This window comes from Coloeus monedula, assembly GCF_965178545.1.
Source record: "Coloeus monedula genome assembly, chromosome: 14".
NCBI classification, from domain to species: domain Eukaryota; kingdom Metazoa; phylum Chordata; class Aves; order Passeriformes; family Corvidae; genus Coloeus; species Coloeus monedula.
Genome location: NC_138794.1, coordinates 19,733,919 through 19,751,003, shown reverse-complemented (window position 1 = coordinate 19,751,003; position 17,085 = coordinate 19,733,919). Strand labels below are relative to the sequence as shown.

At 50.3% G+C, this 17,085-nt stretch overlaps 1 protein-coding gene across 4 annotated transcripts in view; it reads left to right on the top strand.

Annotated features, from left to right (window-relative positions):
- NEO1 (neogenin 1) overlaps positions 1–17,085 on the top strand; it is a 167,300-nt gene that overhangs the window by 121,444 nt on the left and 28,771 nt on the right. For 3 of the 4 annotated variants that reach the window (XM_082290456.1, XM_082290458.1, XM_082290455.1), the window contains exons 8-14: positions 1,665–1,884; positions 7,570–7,724; positions 8,193–8,341; positions 9,280–9,418; positions 12,961–13,010; positions 13,420–13,564; positions 14,691–14,801. In XM_082290456.1, coding sequence (XP_082146582.1) covers positions 1,665–1,884; positions 7,570–7,724; positions 8,193–8,341; positions 9,280–9,418; positions 12,961–13,010; positions 13,420–13,564; positions 14,691–14,801 — 969 coding nt within the window. The remainder of the gene's footprint in view (positions 1–1,664; positions 1,885–7,569; positions 7,725–8,192; positions 8,342–9,279; positions 9,419–12,960; positions 13,011–13,419; positions 13,565–14,690; positions 14,802–17,085) is intronic. The other variant, XM_082290457.1, reaches the window with a different exon arrangement.

The window sequence follows — 17,085 nt, the reverse complement described above, 5'->3', positions numbered from 1 at the left end:
GGGAGGGTTAGATAAAAATAGATTTTGCAATGAATGTGAAATTAATGATGTCGTGTATTGATCAGGAGGGGCTGCTGGAGAGCACTTAATTGGGATCTTCAGCTATCAGAGTGTGCAAGGATAATTAAGGAGATGGCCTGGGGTACGTGTCTCTCTGTGATCCATATTTGGAATACCAAAACATTCCTGGCTCTGGGAATCTGTCTCCCAGTTCTGCCCACGGACTGGTGTTACTGATAAAAACCCATGGCTGGTTCTTACCTCTCTGTCAGGACCTGCCCGAGAACCAGAACAGGAAAAACAAGAGTTCTGCCACTTGAGGACCTCCCAAGCTGATGCTTGGGTTGACAAGGGGCTTTGGCAGTTTAAAATCAGGTTGTTGCTGATGGAAGACTGCTCAGAGCCTTTCCCTGAAGGTTTGGTCATTCAGACAATATTTTTTCCTTTAGTCAGGTTTTCTGGGAGGTTTTCTTGTTGTGTATCAGGACACAAGTCCACATGTTCTGGTGGAGATGCTGCAGCTCAACGACAGCTTTTCTAGTCCTGAGCTTCTTTCTGGGGAAAATCAGAGCTATTTTAGTTGGTTTCTATAATTAATAAAAGAATAAATGTATTTGGCAGCATGGATTCCCATTTGGAAAATGTCATCAGGTGGCTTAAGCTTGGTAAATAGTTAAGAATCCAGGAAGAATTCCGTGTATCCTGAGCTTTGGGGGTTTGTTACTAATTGTGCTGCTTGGAATACTCAGTGGTAATTGGGGTCCAGCTGCTCAGAATCTCACTGTTACATTTACTGGCTGGATTGCTTTAATAGGATTTGGAGAGCGGCTCTTCCTATGGTTCAGCTTGTGCTGTTAAATCACCAACCTTTTAATGCAATAATCCCTGGATTTATCCTGGCTGGGAGTAGCAACATAGGAGGATGACATGGCTGAGGCCAGAAGTTTGGAGAGTGGGTATAATCCAGAGCAAGAGTTGTTGATGCTTGTCAGAGTCTCTGTAAAATGATGAAATGGGTGTTGTGGGAGGGAGGAAGAGCACTGGTGGCAGCAAAACCGTGGGGAAAGGGCTGTAGTTCCAGTGCCATGGGCAGTGGCAGAACCCAACCAGGTCAGGAAGCAGCTCTGTGGGAAATCACTGCAGGCTTTGACTGGATGAGTTTGCACTGGAAAGAATTCTGTGTATGCATCTGTCATTTTGTTATGATTGAGAATCATTTAAATGAACTGTGCATGTTAATGAGCTACAGGAGACAGTGGGGTCTGGGTGTGTATTTGAGTAATGAACACAGGTTGGGGTTTAACTGTCACACGTGTGGCACTACCTGTGGTCACAAAGTGATGACACTGTGGTTTGCTGCTGGTATCCTCTCCTCAGGTCTATTTTACCCCCAGTTCCACCCTTCCCTCCCCTGCCACTTCCATTACAGTGGAGATTTGGTCTGCTTGCCTGACAGTGCCGTGTCCTGTACTCCCCATTAGTGGTCAGTAGTTACCTCTGCCTGCATGTCAGCCTTCAGTTTAATGGCCTTTTTTGTGTGTTCATTTTCTTCTGTTTCCCATCGTGGTTTTGTTTATTTCTTTTACGTTTTTTTTTTCTGTTCTCTTTTTTTAAACCGTGGTGATGTTTGCCCTTCATATTCCCCAATGTTTGCACATGCCAAGATGTTGCCATCCCAACATTACCTCCCACTTCACTGACCAGTGCCACTAATGACCATCTAGCACCAGCGACAGCGGGACCCCTGCCCTCCGCCCCGCGGGACGTCGTGGCCACCCTCGTGTCCACTCGCTTCATCCGGCTCACGTGGCGGCCGCCGGCCTCGGACCCGCAGGGAGACAACCTCACCTACTCCATCTTCTACACCAAGGAGGGCATCAACAGGTAAACTCGTGGGAAACGGGCTCTCCGGGGACTCTCGTCACACTGCCTTTGCTGCACACCAGGAACCCACAGTCTGTGAGGTGGAGTGGTTGTGTTCCCCACCAGGAGTTTCACAGGCAGTGCTTGAGCGTGGTGTGATTGACTGCAAACCCTTCCAACATCTCCTGCCTGCCTTTAGCAGGGGGCAGAGCAGCAGGACTGGCGCAGGAACATCCCCTGGAAGCCGTGCTGGGAGCAGGAGGCACGTGAGGCTCCAAACTCGTGCCAGCTCCCTCTCGTTGCAGGGCCAGCTGTGTGATGGGCACTGGTTAAACACCATGGTCAGTGCTGGGGAAATGTTCCCTCCTAGCAATCCCTGCAGACAGAAGTCCGGTGAGGGCCTCACAACCAGCAGCTTTTGGTGTGTTATCCCAGTGAATGATATCAGTCTGCCCCTTCTCCTTCCTGATGGGATCTGCTGCTCAGAATTACAGTTTCAAATTGTGATAAGTTTGAGGAAGCTGCAGTGAACATTCATTTGGAGCGATGCTTAATTAATTGCAGATTAGCTTATCAGATTTATTACTCAAGGGAAAATTATCTGTCACCTTATTGATGAGAGTGTGAGACACAAAGTCATTTGGAACAGAAAACACTCCAGAGGGGAATTCCTACTCTTCCTTAATCCTGTGCACAGACGTCTTGTCCAGGCTCATGGCAGTTAATTGAGGCAATTAGTAACATTTTATTTGCCTCACAAATGTTGTTTTTCTGTTGCTCCCTTACTTTGGTAATATCCAAGGTGTTCCAGGCCAGGCTGGATGGGGCTGGGAGCACCCTGGGACAGTGGGAGGTGTCCCTGCCCATGGCAGAGGGGGAATGGATGGCCTTTAAGGTCCCTTCCCACTCAAACCATTCCATGGTTCTGGGATATCTCCAGTCAGAACAAATGGTATTTTAAGTGAGACAGGAAGAAAGTGGGATCCTGCCAGCCATCCTGGCTTCCTGCCTCTCCTCCTCCATGTTCCTGGTGGTAACTGCTCCACCCGCTGGGCTTTTAGGAAGGGATTTGTTGGAGATGGCTCTGTGCCTCTCCCTGTCCTGCTAGAGGAAACAAAATCCACCCCCTTGCACTACAGACCAAATGTTCAGCAATCCAGCAAGCACTCCTCTTCAGCCAACAGCCCATGCAGAACATGTGGTCTCACACATCCCAGAGCAGTATGAAAATACTTGAGGTCCTGCCACTCCCCCTGGATTTAGAGAATGAGAACAGTAATAGTAAAAAAAAGAAAGAAGGAAGAAAGACAAAGGTTCTCTTGACCATTTTGGTGTTCTATGGGACTCCTGACCAGTTGGTCTGGCCTGGGGAAATGTCGCTTGGTGACTGTCCCACACCTGAGCACTTGAAATCAGAGTCCTCAAGCCAATTTTGCCACCCAGTTTTGTCTGTGCCACCCTCTCTCCTTCCTCAGCAGTACAAACCCTGCTTAAGCAGCCACTTTGTAGCCCTGAATTATAGATGATGGAGCATTTGCTGTGGTTTAAGTGCAGATGGGCCAGCTCAGGCTGTTACAGGTTGCACCCCCGTCCCCTTTTTGTGCCTGCATTCCTGGCTCCCTGTAGGAACCCAGGTGTTGTCTCTTCCTTGCTTGCATTTGAGCAGTGATCAAACCAGGGGCTGGATTTATTTACCTTTTAAATCAGGCCTGTGGAAATGAAAAGTGCCACATAACTGCAGTGGGTTTGTGGGGAGTATGACAGCTCTAAACCATCTGTAAGAGTCACCTGCCTGTTGTGAGTGCAGGAACCCCCAAATCCCTCTGAGGGTCCAAGGTTCCGACTGCCTCGGCCTCTGCTGGCTCAACTTCCTTCAGCTTTCACCTGTTCAGGGAGAGGAGATCCAGGAACATGGCAAGGCCTCCTACCTCTGCCCCTTGGACTTATTCGAGGGGGGTTCTGCCCCTGTGCCTCAGGTGATTCCCCCCCTGCAGAACTGCCCTGGCCCTGGGACCAACATCAGAAGGACCTGGAGCTGCTGGAGAGAGCCCAGAGGAGGTCCCAGAGCTGCTCCAGGGCTGGAGCCCCTCTGCTCTGGAGCCAGGCTGGGAGAGCTGGGGGTGCTCACCTGGAGAGGAGAAGGCTCCAGGGAGAGCTCAGAGCCCCTTGCAGGGCCTAAAGGGGCTCCAGGAGAGCTGGAGAGGGACTGGGGACAAGGCATGGAGGGACAGGACCCAGGGAATGGCTTCCCACTGCCAGAGGGCAGGGCTGGATGGGAGATTGGGAAGGAATTGTTCCCTGGGAGGGTGGGCAGGCCCTGGCACAGGGTGCCCAGAGCAGCTGGGGCTGTCCCTGCATCCCTGGCAGTGTCCAAAGCCAGGCTGGACATTGGGGCTTGGAGCAGCCTGGCACAGTGGGAGGTGTCCCTGCCCATGGCAGGAGGTGGCACTGGATCACTTCATTTCCCTTCCAACCCATTTTGTGATTCCAAGAGGAGCATTTCAAAGTGCAGAAGTGGCTCTGGAGGGGACATTTCTGCCTCAGGGGCTGCGCAGTGTCACCAGCCAGGAGTGTCCCACCTTGGCCTGGTGACACCAGAGGCTCCCCTGGAGGCTGGGCTGTGGGAATGAAGGGGTGTCCCGGGGCTTTCCTGTCACACCTCCTGGAGACCTGGGGGAACCTGATCAGATGGAAGTTACTGTCTCTCACAGCTGCAGGGTTATTTCATCCCCATGTCAGGTATTTATTTACTTCACACTCAAGGCAGTTCCCCTGGAAAGGGTGTGAAAATTCAGAAGTGCTGCAGGGAGGTTTAATTCTGGGGAACTTTAGACAAGCACTCAGGCGGAAGAACTCCAGACTTAAAGATTTGGACAAAAAGAAAGGAAATAATGGCACATTGCTGGTCTGAGGTGGTAAATTACACATGTGGGATATTCAAACACTGCCGAATTCACAGTTCACTGTGGTGTGCTTCAGACACAGCAAATGGAGTTTAATTGTGTGGAATCACACTCAGAATGCCTCTGGAGCTCCCTGCCAGGCCCCACAGCTGGCACGCACCATATCCACTCCCTAACAGCTCCCCAAAGGTGCTTCTTTAGGTGTAAGTGCAACTTCAACCTTGGCATTTCCAGCCAAACTCCTGGGGTTGCACTGAAGGCTCTTCCCTTGGGTGCTTGAGAGTTTCTGTGAACCTTAACTGGAGTTTCCAGAGCTCCTTAATTGGGGATTAGAGTGGAATGATGGAACAGTCATAACGATCTGCAGGGGAATGCAGTTATTGCTGGGGCCCATCTGCTTGGTGCCTGTTATCCCAACCTGAGCACGTTGGGAAAGGTGCTCCAGGCTCCCCAGGAACGGCCATAAAGGAAGGATTCACACAGCACTTAATTAGATTAACCTCTCCATATTTTTACCACAGTTGTGAAGCCACATTCCTGATTATTACTGAAAATGGCAATACTACGACGTGTCTATTTATTTTTGGTAAAAGTTGTCTTTCCAGTAAAATAATTCTGATTATTTTTCTAATTTTAAATAATAACCTTGGTTTGCTGATTACCATTTTTTTCCAGATCAAATCAGGGAGTGCACTTCCACTTGAGGCAGAAAATGCTGTATTTTGCATGTTAATGGGAGCTGGATGTTATCCCACAGCTGTGAATCCACTGGCACTTAGGCTGGGCTCTCAGATCCCATCCTTGTAGCTACAGCCCGTCTTAAAGGAAACTCCATTTGGAAACGTGTTTTCAAGAAAATGTTGTGCTAGAAGTGGAAAAATTAGCAATGAAAATTAATAAAAAGCTGAAATAAATGAAGCTGTTTATGCAGTGCCATTTCAGCTGAGCTTATGAAGGGGAACATTCTAGAAAATGGGTGTAAGTAGGTGTTTAGTTACAGAGAGTGCACTGTTCCCCTCTCAATAGATACAGGGTAACAGTGCAGAAACCAACAGGGATTTCAGAATGTCTTCAGCCAAGTTCTGCTAAATCAACCACACCGGTGGATGTAAAAAGAAATAAATTAGAAATGGGGGTTTTGGCATCGTATTTCCATGATAGAAACTGAAGCAGAGTGCCTGGAAAGGAGGAAGGGGAGCCTGGGATGGTTCTGCTGGAGTTCCTGTGTCAGAAATGCTTTAACAGGTGTCAGTGGGGCCGAGACCGGCCTGTCCCTGCCCGTCCCTGTCCCACGGGGAGCCTGGCAGCCCAGAGGGGCAGGATGGTGCTCAGAGCAGGCACAGTCCCCTGCATTTGCTCAGTGGGAAGTTTCTGATTGCTCCTGTCAGAATCCTTGGCGTTCACAGGGGGCGGGGAGCTCCTTCCCAGGGAAGGACAGCCGGCGTTACCCAGATGCAGCTCCGAGCGAGCTCAGGTGCAGGCAGTGCCTTGGAATAAAGGCTGCCCTGAATTAATGATTAATCTCCTAATCTTCCCCTCAATCCCTGATAAGAACAGATGCAGTTTCCTGGATGGGTTTTGGCAGAGGCCTCGTTCCACATGGGGAACGTCGTGTTCTGGTGCCAGGGTTGATGGAGGTCACTGAGCACCAACAATGCCCCTTCCAGGTGCCCCGCACACGACCTGTGTGCTCCCAGCTGGGTTAGGGCTTCCAGCTCGCAAAATGCTGGCCTGGCAGAGATGCCCCTTTCCATGCCAAGTGTATCCCTTCTGTGGGTGGGGTCTAGTAGCCTGGACCTGTCTCCAGGCATTGCTAGAGGTCAGAATTTCCACTTGGGTCCAACAGAAGCCGCTTTGCCTCCACTCTGTGCGTGGAAGCAGTGTCAGTGCCATTGCCATGCCCTGGGTATCCCACTCTGTGTGTGGAAGCAGTGTCAGTGCCCTGGCTGTGCCCTGGGTGTCCCACTCTGTGTGTGGAAGCAGCGTCAGTGCCCTGGGTGTTCCACTCTGTGTGTGGAAGCAGTGTCAGTGCCCTGGCTGTGCCCTGGGTGTTGCACTCTGTGTGTGGAAGCAGTGTCAGTGCCCTGGCTGTGCCCTGGGTGTTCCACTCTGTGCGTGGAAGCAGTGTCAGTGCCCTGGCTGTGCCCTGGGTGTTCCACTCTGTGCGTGGAAGCAGTGTCAGTGCCCTGGCTGTGCCCTGGGTGTTGCACTCTGTGTGTGGAAGCAGTGTCAGTGCCCTGGCTGTGCCCTGGGTATCCCACTCTGTGTGTGGAAGCAGTGTCAGTGCCCTGGCTGTGCCCTGGGTGTTCCAAACAAATCCAAACACCAGCCAGGAGCCGAGGGAAGGCTGGAGGTAGAAGAACACATTAAAACAGCTCCTTTGAAAAATTCCCAAAAAGCAGCCCCACAATATTAACAGGAGTGCCCTAAATCTCGCCAGACTGCGTGTGCTGCTAAAATGGTTTCTGTGCTGGCTCCCGAGCTGTAGGATAAACTGTCACTGTGAATTATCACTTGCTGTCACGGGAATAACAAAGAAACCACTCCGAGTTTGGGGGTGTCAAGTGTAATTGATTCTGTTCCTTCAGTGCGTTCGGTTCTGTGCAAAGAGAAGTTGCAAAATTGGGAGCAGTTTGTCAGCAGCACTTCTGGCACGTGGCTGTGGTATGGGGCAGGGGGCACGGTGTAAATCCCACATCATTTGCACACCAGGTACGCTCAGACGGGATGTGCCTCAGGAGCAGCTACTCCTCATTTACTAATCAGTGCTGGTGTCTGTGCACAACCCTTTTGTTTCCCAAAGGGAACGTGTGGAAAACACGAGTCGTCCTGGAGAGACACAGGTGATGATCCAGAACCTGATGCCAGAGACAGTTTATGTGTTCCGGGTTGTGGCCCAGAACAGGCACGGCCCTGGTGAGAGCTCGGCACCGCTCAAGGTGGCAACGCAGCCAGAGGGTGAGCCTGGAGTTTTCCTCACTTTGGGATCGATACTCATTTTATTTTTTATTCTCCCTTTTCACAACCTTTCCCAGAATTTGGTGCTCTTTAGAAGTTGTACTTGCAAACCACAGTTTCCAAAGATTTTCCAGGTTGGTGGGATTGTGGGATTTATTGTCACCATTAAGAACTGATGGGACATTCCTTGCTGAATTCCCTAAACTGGTATAACTGGAATACTTCTAAATGGCCATTAACTGAAAAAGGGAAAACTCTAGGCAAATGCTAAGTCCCTTGTTAGGGTCATTCCAGACAAAAGGGACCCAGGCAGCAGGATCTCCTCTGGAAATTTGATCCCACCTTTCCACCCCACGATGGATCCATGTGGAATGTCACAATGAGAAAAAATCCCCCCTTTTCCTGGGCTGCTGGCCAGGGGTGGGCACTCCAGGCTTAGGACTAACAGAGTTCCCCCTTGTGTTGCAGTCCAGCTGCCCGGCCCCGCTCCCAACATCCGCGCCTTCTCCGGCTCCCCCACCTCCGTCACCGTCACCTGGGAGACGCCGCTCTCGGGCAACGGCGACATCCAGAACTACAAACTCTACTACATGGAGAAGGGGCAGGACACGGAGCAGGTACGGGGCTGCTGCACCGCCCAAACTGCCCTGAGCTGCTGCGGACCCCTGGGAGGGGTTTGCTTTCCTGACATGCTGAATCCTTTAGCCTCACCTATGGGAAATATGTAAAATCAGAATTCCAGCATGAAGCGGTTGTGTCTGGGCTGGGAATGAAATCCATTTTTTTGGTGGTGCCCTGTTTTGGTATTTGTCAACATCAAGTAGCTTTTGGGGAATTCCATGATATCCTGAGGGGAGAGGGCAGAGAACAGCTGTGTCATTGTCGAGCTGTTCTGGTGCAGATGATATAAAAGATGCTTGCACAGAGTTATGGGCTGGGTTTTAGCAATTCAGGCTAACTACTGATTTTGGCATGATCCCTAATCTGAACTTTCTTGAGTTCTTGGACCCAGTGATTGATATTTTGATATTGCTGAGCATCTAATTAATTTGATTTTCTTAGTATTCCACTGAAGCTTTCAGTGTGTTCTGTAGAAGTATGGGCTGCCACCTGAGAATAATGAGGACTAATCCCAGTCCTCACAGGCACATTCCCATCTGATTGCATATCAGTATCATTCCAGCTTTAAAAAGCAAAGGGAAGAATATTTGTCTTAGCTTTTAAATATTTTTTGCATCGATTTTTAGATAGGTCTGTTTCCTTTTCTACTTCTGCATCCCACTATTTCAGTTACAGTGATATATATTATGATGGTTTTGAGAGTTTCCAGGTCCCTTTTCATGTCCAGGACCAGTATCCATGTTAGAATTTAATAGGACAGGGAGAATTTTCTCCTGGAAACTCAGAGCTGGCATCCTCCCACGTCCTGGCTGTGCCTGAAGGTGACACAGAGGTGCCAGCCCTGCCGTGGGCCCTGAGCTGTGCGGGGGCTCTGTGGGTGTTGGTGGCACTGCAGAGCTGACCCGAGCTTGCCCTGGGGTGTCGTTGGGGACAGGACGTGGACGTGGGGGGCCTGTCCCACACGGTCAGCGGGCTGAAGAAGTTCACCGAGTACAGCTTCCGCGTGGTCGCCTACAACAAGCACGGCCCCGGCGTCTCCACCCACGACGTCGTGGTGCGGACCCTGTCAGACGGTAAAGCCGCTCCGCTCCTTCGCCTTTCGGGGGTTTTCCGGGAGTTATCCGGCAATTTCCGACAAGTGAATCTTTAACCAGGCTTTTACGGGGTTTGCTCGTTGTTGCATGTGGCTGTTCATGGTCGGAATCCCCCCGGAGGCCTTCCAGAATTGGGTGAGGGAAAATTGCTACACGTGCAGAAGGGTCTGGGGTTGTGATTCCAGAACAGTGGTGTCCTTTATTCCAGCATGAGCCCTTTATTTCATGGATTATTGAGCCTACACAGAGCGTGGACAGAAAAAAAAAAAAATAGACTGAAGGCAGCAACTCCAAATTACTTCCTAGATTCTCTCCCATTTTCACATATGAGCAGACTCTTGGGTTTGGAGTGGTTTTGCTTTAGTTGTGTTCCTGTGTTTGTAGCCCAGCACAGGTATTGCTAAATCCATTGCATAGAGTGGTGAGAGCAGGATGTGAGGCCAGTGCTTTTTATAAGGCAGATAAAGAGGTGATGGGAGCAAACAGAGACACACGAGCAACTGCAGAGTGATCCGAGTTAATGAGAACTTACTTTTGTTAGAGGGAAGTTTATATGTAAGAACACTCAGGGAGAAAGGGAGCGGGGCCTGGAATCCTCTCCCTAGGAGTGCCCAGGAGCAGAGAGGAATATTGTCCCAAACTCTGAGTCCAGGTCTGTTTCTGGGGCACTTCCTGACTTTGCAGTGGTTTCTGTGTATTTCCTAATTCAGTTTCTCTTCCACGAGACCCTGTCAGCATCTTCTTGAACCCACACCAGCCTTTATCCACAACATCAAGGGGACAAAGTTTTCACAGATAAATTTCCTCTGAACAATCCCCGCTTTGTGTCTGTTCTGCCCCTGCTCTGTGTTGGTGTCTCTTGTTGCCGGGGGCTGCGCTCCTGAGAGAGGGAATACTCAGCATCCCCTGATTATTCCTCTGTCCCACTCCTCGTTCTGCGGACCTTTGCTGTGGTCTCCCTGGTTCATCCATTTTCCAGATTCCACAGGCTCAGGAATGGTTACCCGTTTCTCCTGTGGAAGCTGTTCCAACCTTTAGTGCCCCTTCCTGAACTTTTCTCCAGGTTTCTTTTCTCCTTTGTTTTAAAAACGCAGGTAGAGGGAACTCAAATGGTATCAAAGGTACAAGTGAGGCATTACTTGCATTTGAGGAGCCTTTTTGGCTCTTCTGAGCAGTGAGAGGAAGCATCCCGAGGTCTTTGTGCAGTTCTTTACCACAGGATCACACCGTGGGGTCTCCCCAGCTCATCTCCTCCTGTGCCTTCCTTTCACCCAGCTCCTTACTCCAGGAAGCACTTCCCTCCCATCCCTCATTGCTTAAAATTGAAGGGATTTCCCTTGAAAGAGGGAGAAGTCCCTATTCTGCTCTTATTCTGGCTCCTGCTCTCTCAGTTTCATGCTTTGTAGTTACTTTGGTTGATTTGATGGAAGTTTCTGACCCAGCAGGTGGAGTTTGAGTGGTCCCCTTTTAATGCTGGCACCACTTTGCCACCTCTGGTATCAGATAAACTGGGAGGGGTTACAGAAGCCTTGCAGCTGTTTCATTGCCCAGTTCCTTGAGAATTCCTGCATGGATAACAAGTAGCCCTGGCAAGAGGCTGCTGTTCCCTTCCTCTGACTCTTCCACAGTGCCTCACACGGACATTTCAGTTGCAGAGACCATGGGAATCCTTTGGAAGGGTGTCATGGAAACCTCTCCCTTCCCCTCACTGCCAGTGCAAGGAGAGACTTGTGTGCCCTTATCTTTGTCTTTTTCTGCCCTACCTGACCATTTGCTCACTGATTTCTCTGAAGGGCTGCCAGCTCCTTGGTTGTTTGAAGAAGAATTTATTATTACTTACAATGTCATTTTGAAGTTTTCCTGGAGTTCTGTCTTCTCCAACTTGGGTTTTCACACTTAACCTATAGGTACTTATTTTCTAAAGCTCTCTGAAGGATGTCATCTTGCTTCTCACAGTCTCATAACCCTGCAGCTCTCAAATCTTCCTGAAATGGTGCACATTTCCCCCGTGTTTTCCTGTTGTGGTGTCCAGGAGCAATCTCCATGTTCCCCGCAGGGATTTCTCCCTAAGCTTCCTTCAGCCCTGCTTTAACAAAGCATCTGCATTTTTATGTAGCTTTTTGCTCCTAATCTGTTACAGTGCCTTGTTGCAGGGATAACAGCAGGTATTACCATTTGAACCCAGGTTTATGTGCTGCTCCTGAGGATTGCTTCTCCTCTCCTGGAATTCCTGATCAGGGATTACAGCTGGGAATGGAATCTGAGCCTCACAGCCTGACTGAGGCCCTTCCCTCACAGTCTCTGAGCCATCCTGGCGTGTCCTGGTGCTCCTGCCTGGCTGCTCTCCCTGTGCTGTCCCACTCCAGGAGATGCCTTTCCGTAGGAAATCCCTATTCATCCCAGTGAGGGTGGGGAGGCCCTGGCACAGGGTGCCCAGAGCAGCTGTGGCTGCCCCTGGATCCCTGGCAGTGCCCAAGGCCAGGCTGGATGGGGCTTGGAGCAGCCTGGGACAGTGGAAGGTGTCCCTGCCATGGCAGGGGTGGCACTGGAGGAGCAAAGAAAGCAAAGAAAGCCTGGCTTTGGATCATCCCCTCCTCCCTGTGCTGCTCCTCAGGCCCGTAGCTCTTATCCCCAGCTGTGGTGATTTCAGGCTCAGCTGGGTTGGCAAGGGAAGGGAAGGCAAATCCTGCTGCTCTCCATTTCTGCCGTGGGGTGGTGGGTGAGGGAGGTTTGTGAGCCTTTCCCTCTTCCTCACTTCATGCCCTCAGGGGGGGTTCTCTGGGCTGTCAGTGTGGCTGGGCTGAGTTATTTGGAAAATGAATTCTTCAGGCTGGAGCAGTTCTCATCCTCTTCAGCCCTGTGCTCCTTGGCCATCCTTGTGCTTCACCGGAGCCTCCCCTTCCTGCCAGGGCAGCCTCAGGTCTCCCAGGGGCCAGCATTTGCTGGGGTGCCACAAGGAATTCCCTGCTCCCAGGGTTTTTCTTCCCCTCTCTCTTCGGATTTCACTGCTATGAGCAGCAAGTACAGAACAAGCAAAGGGTGGGAGTTCAAAGGCAGCCCCAGTGTCTGGGGTGCCCTTCACCTCCTCACTGTCACAGGGCCTGGTCACTTGGAGCATTCCCCGTACAGAAAAGCAGGATAAAAAAATCCAGGCCAGAAATTGAAACGTGGGTTGTTCCCCCAGTCAAGCAGTGTGTTCATTAAAGATGTGCCTTGGGAAAGAGCTGGACGGGATACCTTCTCAGAGAGTTTGAGAAGTGCTTTTAAATACAAACCACATTTTATTTAGATAGGTGTGATAACGCCCTGAATAAAGAGTTTTTCTTCATGATGGAAATACAGAACCCTGCTCGGCCATTCACTGTGTCAGAAAGTGCCTGTGGGAGGGTGGGTAGTTCCTTTATGTGGTGCCTTAAAGCAGAATGGTTTGTACTTCCATAGCAGATGAGAACAGAGAGTAGTTGGGTGTGGAAATACAACGTTTGCAACTTTTGGAGCTGTAATTCCTTTAATGTTTCCAGTCCCCAGTGCTCCACCGCAGAATCTAACGCTGGAGGTACGGAATTCCAAGGTAAGACTGGAGGATTTCCTGCTGCCAGTGGGTAAATAAAAGGCTGGGGAGGGTATTAGATTGGCCACATTTTGGGTCTTCTTCCTCCCATGCAGCTTTTGAGCTCTTTATAGAGAATATCTGAATGTGGGGCTTGGAGAAGCTGCAGTCCAGCTGGGGGCTGGCCGTGGTGGGAGGCAGTGACGGTGCTAACGATGGAAGGGCTCTAATGAAGGATCAGAGCTGGCATCCCTGCTCACTGCTGCGTGCAGCATGGGCACACAGAGCCACGCTTTGCAGTGCCTCGGGCTCTTGGGAAGAGAAAATGGAATTCTCGGCCATTGTGCCTTTGGGATTGTGAGTGGAGATTTGTTTTAAAGCCTTTCCTAAAGACTTTTTTCTGAATACCTCCCTGTGCTGCCTTCCCCAGAGCATCCTGCTGCAGTGGCAGCCCCCTCCTGCCGGGACCCAGAGTGGGCAAATCACGGGGTACAAAATCCGCTACCGGAAGGTTTCCCGCAAGAGCGACGTGACCGAGAGCGTGGGGGGCACCCAGCTCTCGCAGCTCATTGAAGGTGAGCACGACCTGTCCTCCCCAGGGGTGCCTGGCTGTGTTTAGAGGGTCAGGGACAGGATTCTGTGGGGTTCCTGCAGGGCCCTGTCCTCCCCAGGGGTGCCTGGCTGTGTTTAGAGGGTCAGGGACAGGTTTTCCTGGGTTTCCTGCCTTGGAAGGCAAACAGAAGCAGCTCCCAAAGGAGCTCTGGGGTCATGTGGGCTGCAGGCGATGCCTGTGGTCTGGTGACCTGATTCCTAGCTCTGATTTGGCCGTGGATTTGCTAACTGGACTGGATAATTCTTATAAACTGTTTATAAAAGGCCTGGAGAAGGTGACCCTGGGCTCACTGTGCCCAAATGCCAGAGATGGAGGTGTGGAGGAGGGGGGCAAAGGAGCAGGGGCTGGGCAGGGTTGGCACAGGCACCTGGACCCAGCTCCAAGCCCTGGGAACAGCTGACCTTGGGCATCCCTGGAATATCCCACCTCATGTCCATGGAATATTCTAAATGGAATGCTTTTATCCTTTTGTACACTTAAAAATCCAGCCTAGTCCATCACTTAGTGTCAGGCATGAGTTGCTACTAGAGCTACAGTTGTGTTGAGCAGGAGCAAGCAGTGCATGAGAACAGGAGCAACAATGCATTGTGTTCCTCTTTAAAATCTCTGTAAACAAATGCTTGGTCAAAAGAGAAGAAAGTGGGAAATTCTAGAAGAGTTTCTAGCAAGATACTCTGTTTTTTTTTCTCAGAAACTCCAGCTGTGACTTAGTAAGTCCCAGTTTTCTCACAGAATTGAGATATTCCTGTAATTCCAGTACATTTTTGCCAGCAATGAAACCTGCTGGAGAGGTTCCATATATCAAATTTTGCGTGCCTTTTCCCAGTGCTCTGATTTTTTAGTACATACATCAAGTGTATGAGTTTGCTCAGCTGCTCACCCCTAGGTTTGGTGATGGTGGGGGTGTTCCTGTTGTTAAAACTCATTAATTAAACTAATCAGCAGCCCGAAGTTAAAGCATGGCTGCAAGCAGGCCCTGCCAGTGCTGAGGCCGTGGGGGCGGCGGGGGTGGAGGGCTGGGTTATCCGTGGCTGCCGTGGGTTATCCCGGCTTTAATGGCTCTGTGGGAATCGTGCCCCGTCCCGCAGGGCTGGAGCGAGGCACCGAGTACAGCTTCCGCGTGGCCGCCATGACCGTCAACGGCACCGGCCCCGCCACCGACTGGGTGACGGCCGAGACCTTCGAGAGCGACCTGGACGGTGAGAGACGCTGGGACTGGGCCAGCAGAGCTGGGAGTTCATCCGTGTCATTTCGCTGCCATCTCACTGCCTCTTGGAAAGGCAAACCTCAGTGTTTTCACTTCTCTTCTAGGTGTACAGTTTATTAAGGATTAAGTGACATCAATTTCTATTTTAACTGAAAATTCTTGCCAAGTCGATAAAGTGGCTTGAAATGAAGCCCTGCTTCTACACTTTGTCGTGCTGGATGTTGGCACCAAGTGCTTTCTGCTAAGAAATACTAATTTCTAGTGACAGTGAGATGTCACAGTAGGAAAGAAATCATGGAAAACCTTCTCACTCTCAGCCCTTTGCAGTCTTACCCCCGTGCTGGTGCTGTGCTTTCTTTGACCCACAGAAACTTACTTTGCACAGAAGAAAAGGGAGATGAATTATATATTTTCCGTAGTGGTGGGCTAGTCTGCACCATGTCTCCCATCAGAAATTCTGTTGTGAGGATTAAATAATTATATTGAAATTGTGGGTATTAGAATAATTACATAAATAGTAATCATTAGAATAAGTATTAATTCTGATGACGGCAGAAAGGTTGCTGAGCTTGTTGGAGCATTAAATGGGATATTCCAGAGCTCTCTGCGTGTGCTGCAAAGGGTTCTGCTCAACAGAGAGTCTGTTCCACCGAGTCCATGGATTGGTGTGCTGGGTCAGAGCAGGCCCAGCGATCCTGGCAGCTGGAGCTGGAATAATGGAAATGTGTCAACATTGCTCTCTGCTGCTGCAGGATCCTTGGGCAGCCGGCTCGGGAAGCCTGGAAAACCCTGCTCCCATCTCTGCCTGGGCAAAGCTGATGCTCAGCTTAATCCTGGTCCTCCTGCTGCTCGTGCTCTGGTGTGAACAGAGCAGTTCAGGGGTCTGGGTACTGGAAATCCCTTGACCCGTGTGCCTGTCGGCCCCTGAGTGGATGTGACACGCCCCTGGAGCTGCCAGGTCCCCGGAGCGGGGCAGAGCTCTGGAAAGGAGCACCTCACAGGGTGATGGAAGTGTCCCTGAACTGGAGTTAACACCACTCTGCCAGAGGGCAGCACCAGGGTTGCAGTTAGATTTAAACAGGGCAGAAGGAGGAAGAAGAAAAAGAACCTTTTCCTTCTCTGTTGGTTTTGTCATTTAAATTTTTTCCCCTGAGAATGTTACAGGAAATCTGACTTTGTACACATTCTTTCCATTGAATAAAGTAATTAAAATTGACATTTAAGACAACATAACATGATATTCACCTAACTCTGCATACACCTGTGAGGCCTGTGTGTGCACACTGCATTTTTTGGGCTTCTTCCCTTAGAAAGCTCATGTGGATAATTTTAACACCATGCAAATGCATTTACAGCTCATCTTGCATTTCTTAGGTTCAGCAGACACATGAGGCAACCTTTCTTTTTATTCCACAGCTGCTTTTTGAGTTAAAATAGAAAATAATTCGCAGGGGAGTCCCATGGAGGGAAAGGGGAGCAGGAGTGTTACGATTCCATGTTGGAGTCGGAGCAGGGTCCCCATGAGTGCAGAGCAGGAGGTGTTGAACAGTTGTACAGAGTTTGTCCCCAGTGCAGTGGAAATGTCACCTCTGCTGCTGCTGTTGGAGCTGTGCTGGGGACTGGAACTGCTGGGCTGTGTCAGCAGCAGCCCAAGAGCTCCCCGGGCTGGGGGCCAGGGCTGTGCTGTGATCCAATAATCCTGTTGTGGTGCTTTATTAAATGTTTGTAGAGAAATGCAGCGTGTTTCATTAAAACGAAATCCCTGCAGGAAGCACAAGTCCTTGATTCCATTTGGAGTGGGGAGCTCAGTTGCTGTTGCAGGGAATTATCCCTAATCTGCCGGCACCCAACAAAAGGATTTATTTCATTTTCGAGAAGTGAGCCCAAAGTTAGGGACACTCCAGGGACAGTTGGGAAATTGCTTTTAGGTTCCAGTCAACAGTGGGGAAAAGCCTCTTAGGAGAAACATTAGGGGCTTACAGTGGCATGTTGGGGAAGTGTTCCGCCGTTAGGGAGCCACATTCCGTGTCTCTGTGGGATGTGGTGAGATTTGTGTTGCTTTTGGAGGAAGGGTTTGAACATTTGAAGGTGGGCTCTGTATTTTCTGAACTTCTAGGATGGCTGTGTAGTTCCTGCTTGTAGTCTATGAATTATGGGAATCCAAGGATTTAGGCGGCGACAAACTGTAGGACAAGTGAGGAGAACCCGTTGCAGTGCAGTTCTTAAAGCTGTGGAATATCCTATTTAGTGCTACAGCCATCTCAGGAACCTTTCCT